The sequence below is a fragment of the Protomyctophum parallelum genome, assembly GCF_964188405.1.
Source record: "Protomyctophum parallelum genome assembly, chromosome: 14".
Taxonomy (NCBI): domain Eukaryota; kingdom Metazoa; phylum Chordata; class Actinopteri; order Myctophiformes; family Myctophidae; genus Protomyctophum; species Protomyctophum parallelum.
The window spans coordinates 7052221-7069799 of NC_139709.1; the positions used below are offsets into that span (position 1 = coordinate 7052221).

The 17579-nt window shown below is 40.9% G+C and overlaps 4 protein-coding genes across 4 annotated transcripts; 3 read left to right on the top strand and 1 right to left on the bottom strand.

Annotated features, from left to right (window-relative positions):
- Positions 1–4635: 4635 nt before the first annotated feature.
- LOC310871513 (histone H4) lies at positions 4636–5033 on the top strand (the record flags this gene model as incomplete). Its single annotated transcript, XM_083783075.1, has 1 exon — positions 4636–5033. One exon carries the CDS (start codon positions 4636–4638, stop codon positions 4945–4947), a length of 312 nt encoding a protein of 103 aa, XP_083639201.1. The 3' UTR covers positions 4948–5033.
- Positions 5034–6160: 1127 nt separating this feature from the next.
- LOC310871509 (histone H2A-like) lies at positions 6161–6544 on the bottom strand (the record flags this gene model as incomplete). The annotated part of the gene is made up of 1 exon (XM_083783071.1): positions 6161–6544. One exon carries the CDS (start codon positions 6542–6544, stop codon positions 6161–6163), a length of 384 nt encoding a protein of 127 aa, XP_083639197.1.
- Positions 6545–9675: 3131 nt separating this feature from the next.
- Positions 9676–10086, top strand: LOC310871508 (histone H3.2; the record flags this gene model as incomplete). Its single annotated transcript, XM_083783070.1, has 1 exon — positions 9676–10086. One exon carries the CDS (start codon positions 9676–9678, stop codon positions 10084–10086), a length of 411 nt encoding a protein of 136 aa, XP_083639196.1.
- Positions 10087–12640: 2554 nt separating this feature from the next.
- LOC310871504 (histone H1-like) lies at positions 12641–13270 on the top strand (the record flags this gene model as incomplete). Its single annotated transcript, XM_083783066.1, has 1 exon — positions 12641–13270. The coding sequence occupies exon 1, from the start codon at positions 12653–12655 to the stop codon at positions 13268–13270; it is 618 nt and encodes a 205-aa protein (XP_083639192.1). The 5' UTR covers positions 12641–12652.
- Positions 13271–17579: the final 4309 nt, after the last annotated feature.

The window sequence follows — 17579 nt, forward strand, 5'->3', positions numbered from 1 at the left end:
TATGTGATCTGTATCAATCCCCCCCAAAAAACCTGACCTCATGTAAAATGCTATGTGATTTGTCCAATATTCATCCTGACTTTTTTGCTGTCCCCGTTTACTTTGAAATCACTCACATTGCAGAAATGTATTTTAGCAGATGGATGGCGGTACAAACAAATCAAAGTAAAAAGCATATCTGTTGATAAGTCACATCCACACCGACACACTCAATGGGGACCTCTGATTGATAATCATTGTACACTCATATGTGAGTGAGACGCTCAACAAAGTTGATGTTGGTATGTTGGCTCTTCCTCAGACGAGACGAAGAGCTTCCTTTGACTGAAGAAGGCCTGGATTAAGACCTTTATTGATCCCACTGGGTATCAGCGGTTTAAAAACAATGTTATACTTTATTGAGCTACCGTTAACTTAGTAGTCTATTTATTACTGTTCAATCATGTGGTAGTGCAGGATCCAGTGGTGAGACACTGTTGTGGAGCCTCGACCACAAAATACTTGTTGAACAACGACTTTGGAATAAGATTGAAAGTTGAAACTGACACAAATCCTCTGGCCTTCAATGAAGGGGTTTGTGTGCTGTTAAACATCACACACACACACACACACACTAGGGATGTGTAAATGTGTCCAAAATCGATTTGTATAATTCAATATTAACGATTCATCGATTAATCGTTTTTTTGGGGGGGGCTTTTTTTTTTTTTTATGAACCCTACAAATAAAAAAAATCTTCCCCCCAAGGGGTACCTAAGTCAAAAAAGTTTGGGAACCCCTGATGTAGTTGATTAACAATAATTGTAACTCTTGAGAGTTAATAAGTGTTCATTTGGTTACTAACTCCATCTTTTAAATGAGGACCACTGGTGGTCCCTGGACCACTGTTGATCCAATTGATCACCATAGCAACCCCAGCCTAGGCCTGATTAGGTAAATTCCCAACACCTGCTAAATCCTCCAAACCTGTATCTTGATTGGAATCAATTTCCACTCAGTCATGCAGCTACACAGACACATCCCAGGCACACTTTGGTAGGCCTATAACCCTGTCCTGTTTGGATGACAATATTGCCTTTCCAACAGATTTTCATTTAAAAAAAAAAACAGGAAAAAAAAAAAAAAAAAAAATGATTTCGGGTCCTATCAACGATAATCGATTAATCGATTAATCGGACCCATCCCTAACACACACACACCAATTGCCCCAATAGTTAGGATAGGAAACATATTAGCAGATCTACAAGCTGACAGTGCAACACATTGAGGCAGATACAGGGCATTAAGAGCAGACAGGGTGGAGGAGTACAGAGCCAACTCAGTTCCAAGGTTATAATAGTTAACTAAAAAAACGAAAACTAGAATTAAAAAACATTTTAGTTAACTGAAACTATTAAAAACTAAATTAAAAACCGATAACTAAACTGAAACTGTATTGTGTGTCCTCAAAACTAACTGAAATTATAGACAAAATACCCTTAGTTTTAGTTTTTATCAATATGTATATGCCTTTCGGATATTTATAATATAATCCTTCTAAATTCATTAGATTAATTTCCTCATTTCTCCAACGAGTTTTACGGCAGTTTTCAGCACCGTACGGCAGCATGTAGCCACAAATAAAACAAAGTTCGAAACTAAAACTAAGCATTTTCACCTACATACAAACTAGCGAACCCGCTCTAAAAACTAACTGAATTAGAAAAAATATGTCAAAACTAAACTATAATGAATAAAACAAAACTATTATAACCTTGCTCAGTTCAACCTTCCAAATATAGAGGTTAAGAAGACAGTAGCCTCTGACTGAATGTAATAGTTGGAGCCACAAACTGGCAATCAAATGTTAAAGTGTATTGGGAAACATCATTGCATAACTATGAATTTGGATGTTTCTTACAATTCCAGACAAGAGTACCGCTCTGAATATTAAAAATTACACCCAGGTGTAATGATGATGTAAAACAAACGGTGACAAAACAAACATTACCTTTATTGTCAATGGCGTTTTAAAAACGAACTATCCATTCATTGTCAATACATAGCGTTTTTAAAACAAACATTGAACTAAAAACAAACATTAATTATCCCGTCATTGTCAATACAAAACAAAAACAAAACAACTATCAAAACAACAATAGAAAACAGTTTCTATTACTTCTGGTAAAGCTTGTACGCTCTCTGGATGAATGAAATGTGGTGCCAATAAAGAACATGTTTTTTAATTAATTAAATTTAATCCCACGATTTTGTAACCCAGTTTTCTTTTCACCCAGTGCCAATTATCTAATGTAATCTGGGCGCTAAACTTCCTCTGCCAACTTGGGGGGGCAGCGGACTGACATCATGCCTTCTTCTATGCATGAGGAGTCCAAGCTGCTTCTTTTCACCTGACAGAGGGGAATTTCCCCGGCCGGACGTAGCCCGTGGAAGGGACATGTTATTCCGATCAGTTCCTTTCCACCTCCATCAGGCGCCCCAGCTGGCCAGGGGGAGGTAGTTTTAGAGACCAGGATTACGGCATGTTTTTGTGAGGGTTTCTACCCTAGGGGACACGGGGAGAACATGCAAACTCCACACAGAAAGGCCCTATCGCCAACCCCCGCCTCGAGTATGGGCACTGATGACGCGGAGGAGGGAACACGCCGCCAGTGCCCACAGCGTCCCCAGCGGGAATCGAACCCAGGACCTTCTAGCTGTGAGGCGACAGCACTACCAACTACCAACAGACTTATAGCATGTTATGTAGACAGCACTATAATTGTATTGTATATAGTCATAGCACAAGATAGTACATATGTATAGCATAGTAGTGAGTATAGTTTATTATGTATAGTGTATGTATAGTTTCATCATATAGATATTCCACTGTTACCTTCTTAGCCTACGCATGTTTCATGATAAATGCTTTTATGTGATGTATTCCCATGCTTTTGTTCTTGCTTAAATGTAAATCGCTCTGGATTAAGAGCGTCTGCTAAATGCCTAAATTGTAATTGTAAATTGTGCCACCGTGCCCCTAAGAACATGTTAATTAATGTAGTAGTTAATCCGGTTCCTGGTTTCAGCAGGCCGGTTTCTGTCAGGTGGAACCTGAGGCCTGGACATGAGACCCACTCAGTTTATCATTATCTTACGTTGCAATATTCAGAATACAGTTCCCTGTATAGTTAGGTAAAGTTAGCTTAAGTTGTGGCAAATGAATATGCAGATATAGATATACCTTTATCATGGGGAAATGTGGGTGTCATAGCAGCAACAGCAGTCATAAAGGAGGATCAATGCAAAATCAAACCAAAACACAAAAAGGGGCTTTAAAATTATACATTTACCATACATATTTAGCCCCTCCCAATGTTACAGGGACAATAGAGCACACGAGCGGGAAAACATAATACAGAAAACATTTGATTTGTCCAATATTCATCCTGACCTTTTTGCTGTCCCCGTTTACTTTCAAATCACTCACATTGCAATGAATGCATATTTTATTTTCGTGTCCCGACCAATTGACCCATCCCACATGGGACCCTACCCCCTTAGATAGCATTTCTGCAGACTTAGATAGCATTTGATACAGATTTATAGCATGTTATGTAGACAGCACTATAATTGCATTGTATATAGTCATAGCACGCCATAGTACATATGTATAGCATAGTAGTATATATGTATAGTTTATATGTATAGTTTCATTATATAGATATCCCACTGTTACTTTCTTAGCTTACGCATGTTTCATGATAAATGCTTTTATGTGATGTATTCCCATGCTTTTTGTTCTTGCTTAATGTAAATCGCTCTGGATTAAGAGCGTCTGCTAAATGCCTAAATTGTAATTGTAATTGTAAATTATCAGACAGCAATTCAAAAACAGCAAAACAAAACGATAACATTCAATAACAATGGCCATAATACAATACTGTGTGTTAGAAGTCAAACATCACGCAATTATTAAAAGGCCAGTTCTAATCCGGCATTTCTCCTCACACCTAATTTTGCTAAACCATGAATCAGTTTGGTTGAAATCAACATTGAATAGTGGACAATGACATATAGTTCCAAATCATAAAGGCCTACAATACATTATACATTATCGAGAGTACAGCATAGGAGAATAAGCCATGAAGTCACGGAATGTTATTTATGCCTTACAAGGGTTTTTACAAATGTTTACATATAAATTATTGTATTAGTCACTTGCATTATAATATTTTTTAATATTTAATAATATCTCAAATTTAGGTAGCTCTTTTCTGAGTAGTGAGTACCCAAATACACTTTACACATGAGGGGCAAGAAGAAGCAACATGTAAAGTCAACTTTATTAGGGAGTTAAAAAGAAGAAGAATGCCAAGGAATAAAACCAATAAAAACAGGGAAAGCAATATTGGAGTGGCAAAAATATTGACAAAAAATAACAGCAATTATATGATTATAGAGTTGAATAGCAATTACTGTAAAAACAAATGGGTGAGGAGTATGTGTGTGTGGGTGGGGGGTGCACATTGGCAACGCCCACGCAGCTCTCTCTGTGCCTGTCCTCCCTTACGTCCTCATAACACACATAAAAAGGCAAGGCTCTGAGCTTTCAAATCATTCACTTTTGTAACTTCAACTACACTAATACTCAAAATGTCAGGTCGAGGCAAGGGAGGGAAAGGTCTTGGAAAAGGAGGCGCCAAGCGTCATCGCAAGGTTCTTCGTGATAACATCCAGGGAATCACCAAGCCCGCTATCCGCCGTCTGGCTCGCCGTGGCGGAGTGAAGCGTATCTCCGGTCTGATCTACGAGGAGACCCGCGGTGTCCTCAAGGTGTTCCTGGAGAACGTTATCCGTGACGCCGTCACCTACACCGAGCACGCCAAGAGAAAGACCGTGACCGCCATGGATGTCGTCTATGCTCTGAAGAGACAGGGACGCACTCTGTACGGATTCGGAGGTTAATAACGCTGACTTGATCTAATCTAACAACAACCCAAAGGCTCTTTTAAGAGCCGCCCACGTTTTCTCTACAGAGTTAATTCCCTTATTGCATAAAGCCTTGTGCATACCCTACAGTGAAAGTCACTATCAGATTTAGTCCTTATAAGACATCTGACTGTCTGTTTGTACTATACTAGTTCATATTACACCAACTACCCACAACCCAATTAATGTCACATACTTACACGCACGTTTAGTGCTCATCACAGCTATGGTTCAGCGACATGGGTCATAATTTCGGATGAATAGCTGCAGTTGGTGACTACTAGATTGGAGCGTGGAAGAGTACTATAGCAATATAGATTTACTCATTGACTACCCTAGTAAATATTTTAGCTGGACAATAGAGCAGACTGGCGGGAGAACAGAAAATTATGCAGAATCAAAGTCATAAGCAGCCATTTCAAATAATTGTATTGATTTTCCACAATTTTACAAAATATCACAGTACAAAGAATATCCAAGGCTTGACATTACATCAGATAAAGATAACATCGAGGTTACACATAGTGTCTGCATCTGTTACATAATACATGTTGCACCGAGTTTTCAAAATATTTTAAAACAGTCACAAATACATACTACCCTACCCTACCCTAGTCTGTATTTTAGCGGGACAATAGATCAGGCGGGCGGGACAACATTATGCAGTAACAAAGACAGTGTTAGTCTCCTCCCTCTGTTTATGAGCTTGTATATGTATAATAGATTCCTATTTCTACTGCATTCGCTTCAATGCGTATTAAAAGCCAATGTTATCATCCACGCGAGTTAAGGTGCGAATTTGTGAATACATATATCATTGTGATTTAAATGCTCATGATGATAGATATAGAAGACACAAACGGCATTATGTTATCATCCAAGCATGGCACACAGGATCAATTGAGCCCACGAATGAGTAAAAAACTACACAGCAAGGTAATTTCATGAAATTTCACAAATAGATTAATAACGCACTGTGGCGTTAGTGTAGACATATGGTCAGTCTGACCAGGTCAGACTGTGACAGGAAACATTTAAAGTGTGTCTTATGAACTAGGAGGCGTAATAGCGATACCCTTATAAAGTGCGCTTACTTTGATGGGGATATTGGAAAAGACTCTCATATAGAAAGAGTGGGTGGCTCTTAAAAGAGCCTTTGTTGGGTTTATTCAGTCGAAATGAAGCAGGTTTATTTCTTGGCAGCCTTCTCGGTCTTTTTGGGCAGCAGAACAGCCTGGATGTTGGGCAGCACACCGCCCTGAGCGATGGTCACTCCACCCAGCAGTTTGTTGAGCTCCTCGTCGTTGCGGACGGCCAGCTGGAGGTGACGGGGGATGATACGACTCTTCTTGTTGTCACGGGCAGCATTTCCAGCCAACTCTAGGATCTCAGCGGTCAGATACTCGAGGACAGCCGCCAGATAGACCGGGGCGCCGGCACCGACTCTCTGGGCATAGTTGCCTTTACGCAGCAGCCTGTGGACACGACCCACGGGGAACTGGAGCCCGGCACGGGATGAGCGGGTCTTAGCCTTCTGCCTGACCTTTCCTCCAGTTTTTCCTCGTCCACTCATTTTGTACTAGGTTAGGTTTATGGCAAAAACAATAAGCACTCGAAGAAAGATGCTGGAGTAGAGGCGTGCGAGACCTTTTATATGTTCAATTTAGTACATTCTGTGTGTGCGACCGTGCGCCCCACCAATCATAGAGACGGATGAGAGCGCGGGCTGAGTGTATAAGTTTCCCACCAATCAACGCTAGTGGTGTGATCAGTTCCTCCCATTCTAAACTTCTCCCAAAGAGGGAGGTTCTTGGCCACACATCTTCAACAACACTGAAAGTGTGTGTGCTGCACTGCTGCCTCTCAGAGCTAGTGAGATAAAATGCAGCAGTTTGCTCCCTTTTTGCTTCAAGTTACACGTCAGTACAACTGGTTTACAGAGAGAAATGTTAAGAACCAAACATGTACACATGTAAATAAGATTAAGAAACCTCAGCTGACTCACTGCCTGACTATCTTATTATTGTAAGTAAGCATAATTTTATGTACATAATACATTCAGTGTCACAGCATGGATTTCAGTGCCTGCATAATAATATTCAAGTGCAAGACACGTTTTAGTTCTAGTCCACAATCATCACTACATGTCCAAAGTTTGACCACATTCATATTTTGTATGTGAATATGAGTGTTAATTATGCATTAAGACAAGAGATAACACACATAGATCCTTGTGTGTTGTCCCAACAAGTAGAAATGTTTAGTGACAAAGGAGCAGTGTCCATGGAGATGCAAAGTAGAAAAAAATGCCCTTCTGGGGTGTGTGTGTGTGTGTGTGTGTGTGTGTGTGTGTGTGTGTGTGTGTGTGTGTGTGTGTGTGTGTGTGTGTGTGTGTGTGTGTGTGTGTGTGTGTGTGTGTGTGTGTGTGTGTGTGTGTGTGTGTGTGTGTGTGTGTGTGTGTGTGTGTGTGTTGCCGACCAAGTTCAACTTGGCAACCTGGTATCCATCAGCACACGACCCACACTGCATCCTACATCCAGTACCACATGACAAAGAAACAGTCGCACACATCTTAAATGGTTGCAGCCACTATAAAGGACTGTACATTGCCAGATATGACCGTCTGGTGGACCTGGTCTCAGACAAGATCAGAGGAGTACAGGACAACAAGAATGTATAAACACAGCACTGTAAAAATAGACTGGTTTGATCACAATGACACACATGTCAATTCACTACAAAATATTCCAAATACCCCAGATATTGTGTTCATCAATGAAATTAGAAAAACTGTCACTATATTTGAAATAGGCTGCCCATTTGATTTGTATATGGACACTTGTTTTACATCCAAACTTATGAAATATCAGCTTCTGGTGGAACGTATTATGGCCTTGGGATATAACTGTCAACTTATTGTCCTTGTATTTGGAAGTCTGGGCCATGTCCATAAACTTAATGGCGATTTACAATTCAAGGACTGACTGGCTTAATCTTACGTCCATATCAGACACAGAGAACACTTCGTCCATATTTTTTTTACAATCTATGGTCCTGATGTAGTGAAAACTGTCAAGTGGCATTTCTTCTTAGGCCTAGTGGGAATATGCATGCACAGTTTCACTGCAATCGGACACTGCTGAGTGCTGACGCTGTTGAGGAGTTGTGGCATTTTGCGTTAGAAAATGTGTTTTACATATGTCGACCTACTGGTGTACATTTCCAAGCAAAGGTTGGCCTCTAGGGAGTGTGCATACAAAATTTTACACAGATCAATGCAGGTGAAAACACTAATCGGCCAGTTATAGCGCCACCATGAGGTTGAGTTGTGGTGGCGCTATAAGAGGCCAATGTGAAAACCTTGGGGCAGAGGTTTAGCTGGCATTCAGGGAGTGTGTGTGCAGAGTATGGCTGCGATCAAGCCAAGGTGCTTGAGTTTGGCTGCCAGAATTATGTTTTTCTTATTTCTTATTTTATAGGCCTACCTATTATTTGATATTTTGGTAAAGCTTATTTATTTGTTGCGCCATTTATCTACATAATTTCCGGTCTCATGACCATATATGCCTATGGGTTCAAGTCAGCATGGCTGACAAACATTGTACACTTCCTCCTGTGCAGTATGCAGACAGGAGGGTTGTGAAGGCAGCGTGTCACCAGTTAAAGGGATAGTTCAGATTTTTTTTAACTTAAGTTGTATGAATTACTTTCCATTAATATAGTGGTTGCAACTTTATTAATTGATTGCCCGAGTCCCGTGGTGGGAGTTCTGCTCTGGTTTTGGTCAATATTAAGTAGTTCCGGTCATTTTGTGGGGGGCACTGGGGCCATGCAGTAAAAGTAAATGAATCCACAAAACAAACTTAATTTGTATTGTTGACCTATTTCTAAAATATTAGCGCAACTTTTGTCCAACGTTGACCTCTTTATCACATGGAACTATGTTTTGGGCGTAGTGATATGGACACAAAAAACTTCCGTGTGTTGCACTAATATTTTAGAAATAGGTCAACAATACAAATAACGTTAGTTTTGTGGATTCCTTTACCTTTACTGCGTGGCCCCCAGTGCCCACAAAATGACCGGAACTACTTGATATTTCACCAAAACCAGAGCAGATTCAGCAGAACTCCCACCACGGGACTCTGGCAATCAATTAATACAGTTGCAACCACTATATTAATGGCAAGTACAGCTTAAGTAAAAAAAAATCTGAACTATCCCTTTAAGGTTCGTTTGGTTTCTGTGTCAATATTTTGGGTTGTTTGTCAATATTTAAGTTGTATGTTTTGTTTTGTTATGAGTATAATTGATTGATTGTGTTTCTTTCCAGTCTTGATTGTTTTTTATGTCCATATGGGTTCCTTCTTTCATTCCCTTGATCCCTATGTGCAGCCAGGATGAATATACGTACTTTAATTTTTGAGTTCTCGGATCGCTGCCCTCTCTAGAAATGTTTATTTATTTGCCCCGTGTCATAGAGCAATGTATATTATTTGTTTCAGTTAGCTATCACAGCAGTCCCAGTCAGATTGACGTGTGTAGTTCCCCTCCAATCGGTGCCAGTGGTGCATGGTACCTCCCCAAACAAGGAGGTTCCAGAACACTGACCAATCATACGACGACGGGTCTCCGAGGCGCTAATAAAAGGCTCCCAGTTTGCTCTGCTTAGCTACTCTATTCTCGACCTCTTTAGAAGAGACAATGGCAAGAACCAAGCAAACAGCTCGTAAGTCCACAGGCGGCAAAGCGCCCAGGAAGCAGCTCGCCACCAAGGCGGCTCGTAAGAGCGCGCCGGCCACCGGTGGAGTGAAGAAGCCTCACCGTTACCGTCCCGGTACAGTGGCTCTGAGGGAGATCCGTCGTTACCAGAAATCTACCGAGCTGCTTATCCGCAAGCTGCCCTTCCAGCGCCTGGTGAGGGAGATTGCCCAGGACTTCAAGACCGACCTGCGCTTCCAGAGCTCCGCCGTCATGGCTCTTCAGGAGTCGGCAGAGGCTTATCTGGTCGGTCTGTTTGAAGACACCAACCTGTGCGCCATCCACGCCAAGAGGGTGACTATCATGCCCAAAGACATCCAGCTGGCCCGTCGTATCCGCGGAGAACGTGCTTAAACTCATCAGTCACTGCCGCACCCCCAAAACGGCTCTTTTAAGAGCCACCAAATGTGTTATTTAAAGAGCTATTATCCTTTGATATTGACTAGTTATGCACTTTAAAACTAACTTCACAATGAGACAAACTACTGAAATGATTGCATTTAATGTGTGCCGATTTATTTTCTCCAATTTGACTAATTCACATGTGCAGAATAAAAATGTCTGTTCATTCATCAATAGCATAGCGCAATAGAACAACAATACAAATACTATATCATTGGAGTTGCATTGTGTGAAGGCTATAATAAGTCAGTAAAACTGCGACCTGTGCCTTCTCCTTACAATTAATTATCTCAGACACCCATTCACAGGAAATTATCATTACTTTAGCAGTAATTTGATTTAATAATCACAAATCACTTGTTGGGGTTACTATGAAAGGCAAAGCCAATTTTATTTCGACAAGGCAATTCAATGTGCTTTACACAGAACCAAGCAAAGGAAACATTAAAATGCTGAATACAATGCAAACAAAAATCACACCCGTGTGAAGTGAGGGGCGCTCTTATCATCATACATCATCTCATTCTGACCAATCACAATTTATGTCCTCGTGTTCACTGGCCATTCCTGTCAATGGCATTTCATGTTTGTATTGGGACAATGACATAAAACTGGCCATTCATTGTCAATGGCATTTCCTGTTTGTGTTGGGACAATGATGTAAAACTGGCCATTCATTTTCAATGGCATTTAATGTTTGTATTGGGACAATGACGTAATAATGGAGTTGGAACAACTGATGTTCAGGAGGAGGAGAAACGCGCATTGGCCCTGCCCTTCATGCCACTCTCCGCCCTCCACGTCAATCTACCTGCCCCCATTTATACCTGCCCAGTACCACCCACAATCCTCCATGCTTCGCCCGCCTTGCTGCGTCGCACACCAGCGAGCTACTACATCCACCTCACCAAAAGTGGATCAAACGATTAAAACAAAACTCTCTCCTCTCCTTATCAGGTTCCTGCGGGGGGATATCGTCCATGCTTGACGAGTGCCATTCGACCTCCTCCCCAAAGACTCCAGGGTCGGCGACCCCCCCGGAACCTACACATCCGCATTCATTCATCCCTCCTTCATCCCTCCATTTCTTCACTGTCAATAAATTCCTTAAACCTTCCCAATGGCGTGTTTATTCCTACTAGTGAACTGGCCATTCATTGTCAATGACATTTCATGTTTGTCTGTGACTCTGTGTGATCTTGAAGATTTGCTTGCTATTCTCTAATTTGAGAAGTGGTTAAAGTGATGTTCTTTCTATTAATCAGCATTGCTAGGGGACAAAATACATTCTGACTCAGAGAATAACAACCTTTCAGATTTACTTTTATGTTGAACTGGCACATGCAATAATGGAGAATGAAAATAGTTTGATCTGCACATCACTGCATTCATTTCATAATGTTAACTTGAGTCCAGCTGTGTGAGGCTCCATAAACAAGCTTGTTGTCTCAAAGCCTCACCTAAATATGCACTTCCAACTCTGTCATGAATTCTTCCATTACTACTATAATGTACTTTGATATCACTGTTAAGTAGTTAATTATTGGCCCCATTGATCATGAAACTTAGCTGAATAAATATTGAAAGAAAGTGTGGGTGGCTCTGAAAAGAATATATATGAAGTAGTGTCCATAAAAGACATCCTAATCTCCATGTTGTCCATAATGTGACACTACAACAAATACTTTTGTATTAATACAAAGGTATAGTCTACTGTACACACCAGTTTAAGTAAAATAATTCATGCCAATGTTCCAAAGTCCCATTTGTCTGCTCACATCATCACATTATTGTTAGTGGTAATACATGGAATCTGTGAAAGTGTATAGCCTATGTGTGCCATAACCATAACCAAATGTATAATGTACCTGCAGTTGATGGAAGATGAAAACACATGTAGTTTTCTGTATTTTGATAGCAATACGTTTTTGACCACAAATTGACCAAGTGTTACAACCTCTGTCATTGGAATGTGGTATCAACTCCACCATGCTGTTGTCAACTGGAGTGTGTTTACTTGTCTCAGAAAACCTTCTGTTTATAGAAAAACGGAAGACAAAACAAAAGTATAGTTTATGTTATTGCGTCGCCATGAATGTCTGCTAAGACGAGTTTGAGTATCATTGTTAATTTATCGTAGTTTAAAATGTTTTAAAAGACAAATGATCTAGTAAACGCTGGTGTCGGACTGTGGAAGGGTGGTGTTTTTATCATATGACTTAAAAACTAGAGTGCCGTTTTCATCTCAGATGTATTAATGTAAAAAAGGAGCATGTGTGTTAACTGGTCAGCTCTTTTTTGCATTACATAATATACCCAGTAGATAGTTATATGATGTTTTAATCGAGGAGAAAACACAAAAGTGTCACATTAAGATACTACAGTAGAGCTGCTGTGTGTGTGTTGAGTCTACATGGTTCTCATGTGGTGTTTAAGTCCAGCCCCTATAGCGCGTTCTGCATCACACTGTGAGAGTTTACTTTCGAGAAGGAACAGCAATCTACTATCCGAGAGAATAATGGCAGAAGTCGCTCCAGTTCCAGCACCAGCTCCGGCCAAGGCCGCCAAGAAGAAGGCAGCAGCAGCATCCCGACCCAAGAAGACCGGCCCCAGCGTCGCTGAGCTGGTCGTCGAGGCCGTGTCCGCCTCCAAGGAGCGGAGCGGTGTCTCTCTCGCTGCGGTCAAGAAGGCTCTGGCTGCCGGCGGCTACGATGTGGAGAAGAACAAGGTCCGCGTTAAGACCGCCGTCAAGAGCCTGGTCACCAAAGGCACCCTGCTCCAGCTCAAAGGCACCGGCGCGTCTGGCTCCTTCAAGATTAACAAGGCAGAAGCGGTGAAGGTAAAGAAACCTGCTGCTAAGAAAGCAGTCAAAGCAAAGAAGCCCGCTGCAGCTAAGAAACCCGCAGCGGCTAAGAAATCACCCAAGAAGGCGGCAGCAAAGAAGCCTGTAGCCGCCAAGAAATCACCTAAGAAAGCCAAGAAGCCTGCCGCAAAGAAAGTAGTAGCTAAAAGCCCGAAGAAGGCCGTCAAGAGTCCGAAAAAAGTGGCCAAGAAGCCCGCAGCAGCCAAGAAATCTCCAGCCAAGAAGGTTGCCAAACCCAAGGCAGCAAAGAAGGCAGCTCCCAAAAAGAAGTAAACTGTCTGCTCCATATTTATACCCACAAAAGGCTCTTTTAAGAGCCAACCACATTGTTTTATAAGAGTATCCTATTGTTCTGTCTCCAAAAAAGGAGAAAAAGATAAAGGGACGAAATATGTATTATGTTTGAACTTTGAATCATTCTGGTGTTTGCTGCAATAATCCATTGACAAGCATTATTGTGTACATATTGACGCTCTTACTGCAGTACCAGATCCTGGCAATAGATGGCAGTCTCGTCTGTCACTATACCTCACAGACACTGTACTAGAGAGTAAGCGTTCTCTGCCTGTCTGTCCCATAGAGTATTATATGAATAGAGAAGGCACCCTGAGGCGAAATGGACATAGTGGCCGAATTTGGTATTGCAGCTCGAGCCAGCGCTGGTCCGTTGACTATCATTGCACACGTTCATGTGATTGGGGCCATGACACGTGAACGAATGTTTCATACGTGAACGCGCACAAACGGCACAATGATAGTCAACGGCAGCGCGTTCATGTGTTTGGGGCAAATCCATCCCAGAATGCACTCTGTTCCTACCAGGAAGGAGGAGTGAAATCGCCTCATGCGCTTTTGAGCAACTTAATGCAAGTGGATGGGAGGAGAACTCGGGTGTCTTCTCTATTCATATATACTCTAAGGTCTGTCCGCCATTATTTCTGAGTCACTTTGAATACAAGCAGTGTGTACAAGGTCCCAGAGTTGTTTTCTGCGTCCCAACCTTGGAGCAGATTTATTCGTGAGTGTGATACACAGTGCAAATGTGGATTGCTTCAGAGTGTAAAATATTAGTTATTGAGTTTCACTGAAGAGAATTCTTGTTATTTTATTATGGTAAAATGTCCTGCCTTACGCTGTTCAGTGATATGTATATGTTCTGTTTGTGTTACAGTTTTACAATTTTATGAAGAACCTCCCAGTAAAGCCATACTTTGAGGAAAACGGGTGACTGGACCTTCATTTTGTTATCTGTCTGTCTAAGCCTTGCTAGGACGCAATTGCCAGGGCAGAACACCTATCCTCACTATAATTGTGATCAGGCACCAGGCAGTGTAGGCCTGTGTATTAGAGGTCTATACATTCTAATCCAGCATTTCTCTCATAAGTAATACATGTCCAAATGTTGCTATACCATGAATCAGTTTGGTTCGAATCAACATTGAATAGTGGGCAATGAACATGTGACCAGATTTGACTGAGAGCCTGCAAAAAATTGCAAAGGGTGAATTGCAAAGTTGTGTCACTTTGCCCTGGCTGAGCAGGGAAGGCTGACAAAGGGTGAATTGCAAAGTTGTGTCACTTTGCCCTGGCTGATCTGGGAAGGCTGACAAAGGGTGAATTGCAAAGTTGTGTCACTTTGCCCTGGCTGAGCTGGGAAGGCTGACAAAGGGTGAATTGCAAAGTTGTGTCACTTTGCCCTGGCTGAGCTGGGAAGGCTGACAAAGGGTGAAAAAAATGCGACGACGAAAAAATTGCGATGACGAAAGATATGCGATGACGGAAAAAATGCGATGACGGAAAAAATGCCATGGCGAAAAAAATGTGATGTGAAACATTTTTGGTCAAAATTGTCATGTACTGGTCTGTATGCAGTGTAAAGAACTCTTTAAAATCTCTCTCTCTCTCACACTCTCTCTCTCACTCACACAATATAGACCACCGTGTGTGTCAGCACAAAAAAGCAAGTCAGAATAAGTGGTTTTAAAAAAAATATATATATATTTGAGCTTTTGGGGCTGAAAAAACGTGTCTCTTTTGATTTGGTAGCAAGTCAGATGTGTCGTAAAAATTGCAAAATTGCAAAAAAAATGTTTTGCAAAAAACAATTTGCAAAAAAGAAATGTGCGATTTTTTTTTTTGCAAAGGGTGAATTGCAAAGTTGTGTCACTTTGCCCTGGCTGAGCTGGGAAGGCTGACAAAGGGTGAATTGCAAAATTGCAAAAAGAAAATTGCAAAAGAAATTTGCGAATTTAACAAAATATCTGTTCAGCGTCTCAGAGCCTCTGCTCAGAGCCAATGAGACAAATCGCAGCAGTTTGATACAATTACACCTGTTGTGAGTGAGAGAGGGCAGAAGTCTCATTACATTGAAGGAGAGTGCACTGTGCAGATCACATGAGACATAGCCTCGGTACCAGGCTTTCATTTTTGTTGGTGCACATGAGACAGAGCTCTGTGCAGAAGGAAGAAAGCAGTTGGAAGGAAGAAAGTAAAGTAGACAAGAAGTAAAGTAAACTAGGAGAAGTAAAGTTAACTATAAAATGTAAAGCAGAAGAAAGTTAAGTTAAGTACAAGAAATGAAGTAAAGTAAAATGGAGAAAAGAAGAGAAAACAAAAAGGTTTTTCAAGAAAGACTGAAGGTTCCAAGTCGACCCCCCCTCCCCCCATTCATGTGCAAGCAGGCAAAGTGGTCAGTATTGGATTTGTTTGTGAAGGTAATTGTATGAACGTCCAAGTTAGTTTTGTATGTCAGTTCTACAGTGTTTTACAGCATGCCGTTTTAAGAACATGGTGTTGAATAAACTGCAGTAAAAATAATTCAGTGTGCAAGTACTGTCGACCACTACAAACGGTCAAATCTCAGCTTCTCTGTGAAAGAACGTTTGAAATATTGAATTGTTAGTTTTAGCTATTTGCTACTACCTAGTTTTTGAAGGTAAAAAAGTAGTATTAAGTATGGTAAGAGACGGCTTTCGATGGTGACGTATATGTTGATCAGTGTCGGGTGGATTAAAGGAAATGCCTCTACAGCATATGACATCAGGGTATAACTGGTATAACTAGCTCTCAATTATGACGTAATAAAGATGTGTTGGTTTTCGATGGTGACATAATGACGATATGTTTTAGTGTCGGGAGGATTAAAGGTAATGGGACTCATGTGCCAATAAGTTCCTAACTTTTCCTCTTACATTTCTTCCTAAGTGAATTCCTAAGAGAAGTCCAGTCAGATCCATGAAACGTTCTTAAGTAGGCAGAATTGTTCGTAAGCATGTTCTTATGATGATGAATCCAAATCCTCGTAACTTGAAGGGGTGTGCCAGTTCATTCAAATTATCATAGGTAGACGGTGTGGTTTTGCATGACTACATGGCCTTTGCCTGCAGTCACACCTGTGTGTGTTTGCAGCACACAGAAATCACAGGACTTCACAGTCAAGAATACCTAAACTACAGTCTAAATATGGTGGAACATCAGACTCCAAACATTACAAATCAATAGTAGTGTGGCGGTACTGAAACCGACATTTTCATATTTTCAATATTGAAATATTTTCAATATTCATGAAAGTGAATTGCTGAAATTGTTCAGAAGTAGTGGATAGTAGTGGATATAAAACATTTTAGCACTGGAGGGTGGATATGGAGGGGCTTTAAGGCAACAGCAACTGCTTGGTACAGTATGTAATGGTGAGGAAATAGGATAGGGTATTAGGGGGTCTTGCAGGTAGGAAGTTCACAGGAAAATGGAGGTGATGGGTATGGTGTGTTTGTTTGGTTTGGGTTGTAAACTCTAAACCAGTGGTTCTCAAACATTTTCATGTCGAGGACCCCCAAATCGACATGCATTCTGCAGACCCCCATATGAAAATATTTTCTGCTAGGGATTTTTTTTAAAGATTTATCAAAATGTTTCGAAAATCTACAAGCTCAAAATGGGCAGTAATGTTTTCATATTTTCAATATTTAAATATTTTCTATATTCATGAATTTATTTTATTATTTATATCACAATAGTCAACTTTCACCACTAGACATCAATGTAAATTAGCTGAAATTGGCGTATTATCCATGTCATGTTCAGAAGTAGTGGATATAAAACATTTTAGCACTGGAGGGTGGATATGGAGGGGTTTTAAGGCAGCAACTGCTTGGTACAGTAAAGACCCAACACCTTCCAGACACGCAGGACACATAGAATCCTCCTGTCTGATGCACTGTCTGTCAGCCTTGAATAGGGCAAAATACATAGCAAATAATACACAAAAAGCCGTTCGACAGGGGAGGCAAAAACGTGAAAACAAGTAAGGCACATGCCTTTGCCTACAGTAGATCCTGCCCTCACCCCACTAACTTCTTCTCTCCTCCCCCTAGTCGATTGTTGACCTTGTAAAATACCTTGTTTAAAATATTAAATTGTACTGTATAACTTGATATTTTAGCTTTTGTTACAATAAAATGTAAGTGATTATCTTGAGCACATCTCTGCTCCTATGATTACACCAAACCTGTGTTTAGCACTTTAATTGATTGCCTTGGGTTAAATTCCCAAGGTGGCGTAGTCGAAGATTATACTCTGCCAA